Source organism: Belonocnema kinseyi, chromosome 6, assembly GCF_010883055.1.
Source record: "Belonocnema kinseyi isolate 2016_QV_RU_SX_M_011 chromosome 6, B_treatae_v1, whole genome shotgun sequence".
NCBI lineage: Eukaryota > Metazoa > Arthropoda > Insecta > Hymenoptera > Cynipidae > Belonocnema > Belonocnema kinseyi.
In genome coordinates, this window is record NC_046662.1 from 149,636,399 (window position 1) to 149,639,690 (window position 3,292).

Here is a 3,292-nt window from a genome sequence, read left to right on the forward strand (position 1 = left end):
AGTACATTGTTTCTGCTTGGTTTGCCTTAGTTAATTTAATTCTCTTAATATTACATATAATGCATACAATACTTATTTATAATCTCTTATTCTAAATTAGTTGAAATACAACTAATAAAATAAATAGTGAGGAATTCAAGCTATAAAACCTGAAGTTGAAAGTTTTTACTAAAAAGGGAATATTTAAATCCTAAGATAATAAACTCAATTTTCACACACAAAAATGCAATGTTCAACAAAGTGGTTGAATTATTTACCAAACCAGATTAATTTTCAACGGAAAAATTGTATTTTTAACTAAGAAATATTAATTTTCAGTAAAGCAGGGAATTTCGAAACAAAGGAGGATTTTCAGTCAAATCATTAAAAAAGAAATTGCTGAATTTTTAATCTGAAAAAGAGGCATTGTCAATCAGAAAGGAGCAACTTTTTTACAAGACTTGTATTAATCTCAAGCCAAGATCACGGCTTTTTTGCAAGTTTTCAAATAAAAAAATCTATATTTAATCAAAAAATGAATATGGTTACATTTTCAGTTATAAAATAGGTACATCTTCCACGAAATAATTGAAATTTTAACTAAAAAAGTTCAATTTTGTAATTAAAAAGTTAAATTTGCAACGAAAACAAATAAATTTGTAACCAAACAGTTCTTCTTATACCCAAAAAACATTGATTTCTTACAAGCGAGGGGGATTTTTCATCAAGTAAGGGGTTTCAGTCAACATAAGAGAATCTAAGTGAATTATTAAATTTTCTAGTCGGAACGGCGAATTTTTTATAAAATACATCAATGTAGTGACGAATATACAATTTGTAGCCGATTAAGCTTTTCCAAATTTTTCAGGTTTCGGTTCAGGTCATTTATTTTTTCACCTATGTAATGCCCAACTTTTAATATGTCCTTTTCCGGAATCCTCTTTGAACGGCGTTGCATAATCAGTTTCCGATAATAACAAGTTGAAATATATCAAAATAAACTGTCACGCACTTTTTCAAATATCAATTCATTTAACCTGATTTTCAAAAAGATGCATACTGACCCTTCAGAGTATTGTATCTGTCAGGTGATAATGGCCTTGTAGGTGACCTTCCTGCGAACCGTTGTTACACTTTGTTGGTGATGCTCCTGTTCATCAGCGTTTCAAGTGGCCAGATTTGTACCCTCATGGCTTTTACAAATAAGGAGTCCTTAGGGCACCCCCTGTATATATCTCCCCATTGCGCTCTTATTTTTCCTGGGACATCAATTGGCGGCATCTGAAATATTTTAAAAAGATTTTTATTTCACAAGGGATTATAAATAAGTACTTGACTTATGTTCGCAACTAATGAATTTCTATATTATACGTACCATTTCATCTAAACCGTAACTTTTGTCTTCTGGCCTAGAGAGACACTTCTTCGGCAGTTCTAAAATTTGAAATGCATTACAAATGTATAAATATGTGAATTATGAAAAGTGTATATAATAGACAGAATAAGTCCTAATAATTACACTGTACGTTTACACATACCCCAGCGTTCATGTTTGATTGTTCGTATGTTTGATTTCACATCTTCCTGGTCGAAGTTTCTACTCTTATGAGTCTCGGTGATATTTGCAACTAAAACAAGTGAAAAATTATGTTTTTTATATATATTTATGTATTAAGTACTTACAAAAAATTAGTAAATACAGCTTGTACAGAATTCTGGATAAATTACCTGACAGAACCTTTATTTCCCGAATTTGTGGGAAGGTTATTCTTTTTTCATCACCTCTGTTGAGTCTTCGTTTTCTTCCACGATGCAGATTTTCCCGCATAGAAAAAAATCCATTTTCGGCTTGTTCTCGTAACTGGGGGAGGTATGAGGAAACTCAAATGGGTCTTCACCTTCAAAAAACAACACATATATAAGTATAAACTTTGCATCTATTGCTGAATTTACATCTGCTAAGGCACTTGAGGAGAACTCACATGAATTTACAACTTTATTGTGACTCAGAAATGAGTTATAAACCCATTCCGGAGTCTTCCATCCTGGAGTATGTAGATTTCTTTTTAGATCAGGAGTCATCAGTTGCTTCTCTGGAGTCACACGTAATGAGATCGGTGAAGAATCAGGTGAGATCAACTCTTCCTCGTCCGAAAGGCAATATGAGTCAATGAGCATCCTCATTCCAGATCCTGTATCTTTTGATGTGTCTGAAAAATATTATTATACAATGGAAGATTTCAGCCTTAAGCTTGAGTAAAAAAAGGTTAAATGTAATTATACTTACGAGATTCTTCTTTCCTTTTATTATCCGAATGCTTGGAATCGACGTTCGGACGCTCTATGGCTTCTTTCAACTTCGAAGTTTCTAAAACATAGAAATATGTTTTTAACGTTATTAAAATATAAACGCATTCATGTTCATAGTAATTTTTTAAAATATAGTTTATATTTACCAGATGTTTCCGTCATTTTTATGTTCATGTTTCCAGTTGCTGGGCTTAATACTGTCTCATTCTTTGCTGAAATATAATAAAAATGGAGCAATTGATTTATTTTTAATTTCAGAATACTTTAAAGTATAAGGTTATAAACTTTTCCAGAAGTTCTTTATACTTGTCTGTAACTGAAGTATTGCGTCTTCCAACATCCGAATTTTCACGCTTTATTCCACCATCTGCGACTCAAGCATGCAAACTTTTTTGTCCATATCCTGGTATTTTATGTTGTCGCAATTGCACTTCTTCTTTTCCGGCAGTTCCGCCAGTAAAATTCTGCTAACTTCTTTCTGCAGATCCTGCAATAAATAAAATATTTTTATCAGTTGAAAAAGGAGAATAATGTTAATTAAAGTGTAAATGGAGAAAAGAAATGGCATACATGCTTTCGTTTTCTCGCTTCCTTCTCTACTTTTTTTTAAGCTCTCGCACATTCTTCATGTTAGCATCAACATCGACTTTTCTGCTAGATATCGATGACTTTCTTGCATCGTCGCGTTTCTTCCTTTCAAGATCCTTGTCGTCGTGATGAACGACAGGAACCGCTATACGCTTAGTTTTTTTTCTTCTAGGTCTTCTTTACTCACTATAAACAAAATTTAAGTATTTACATTACAAGCTGAACAATGTCAGCTAATAATACTAATGACCTACCTCCTAGAAGACGAATGTAAGCATTGTAGGGTAATGCGCCATCTTTAATCGGAAAAAATCAACTTCATATATTTTTTCTTTGAAGAAATCCATTATGTGCTCTGGTTTGTAATCCCTTATCGTCTGTACATGGACAGTGTCCCTTCTTCCATCAAAAATCC

The 3,292-nt window shown here is 32.6% G+C and overlaps 1 protein-coding gene across 1 annotated transcript; it reads right to left on the reverse strand.

The window, feature by feature from the left end:
- Window positions 1–1,517: 1,517 nt before the first annotated feature.
- Window positions 1,518–2,686, reverse strand: LOC117174500. The gene is made up of 6 exons (XM_033363671.1): window positions 2,596–2,686; window positions 2,436–2,501; window positions 2,267–2,347; window positions 1,962–2,189; window positions 1,708–1,877; window positions 1,518–1,607 (listed from the first exon to the last, which is right to left on the reverse strand). Exons 1-5 carry the CDS (start codon window positions 2,627–2,629, stop codon window positions 1,744–1,746), a joined length of 543 nt encoding a protein of 180 aa, XP_033219562.1. The 5' UTR covers window positions 2,630–2,686; the 3' UTR covers window positions 1,518–1,607; window positions 1,708–1,743.
- Between the last annotated feature and the right edge of the window lie 606 nt (window positions 2,687–3,292).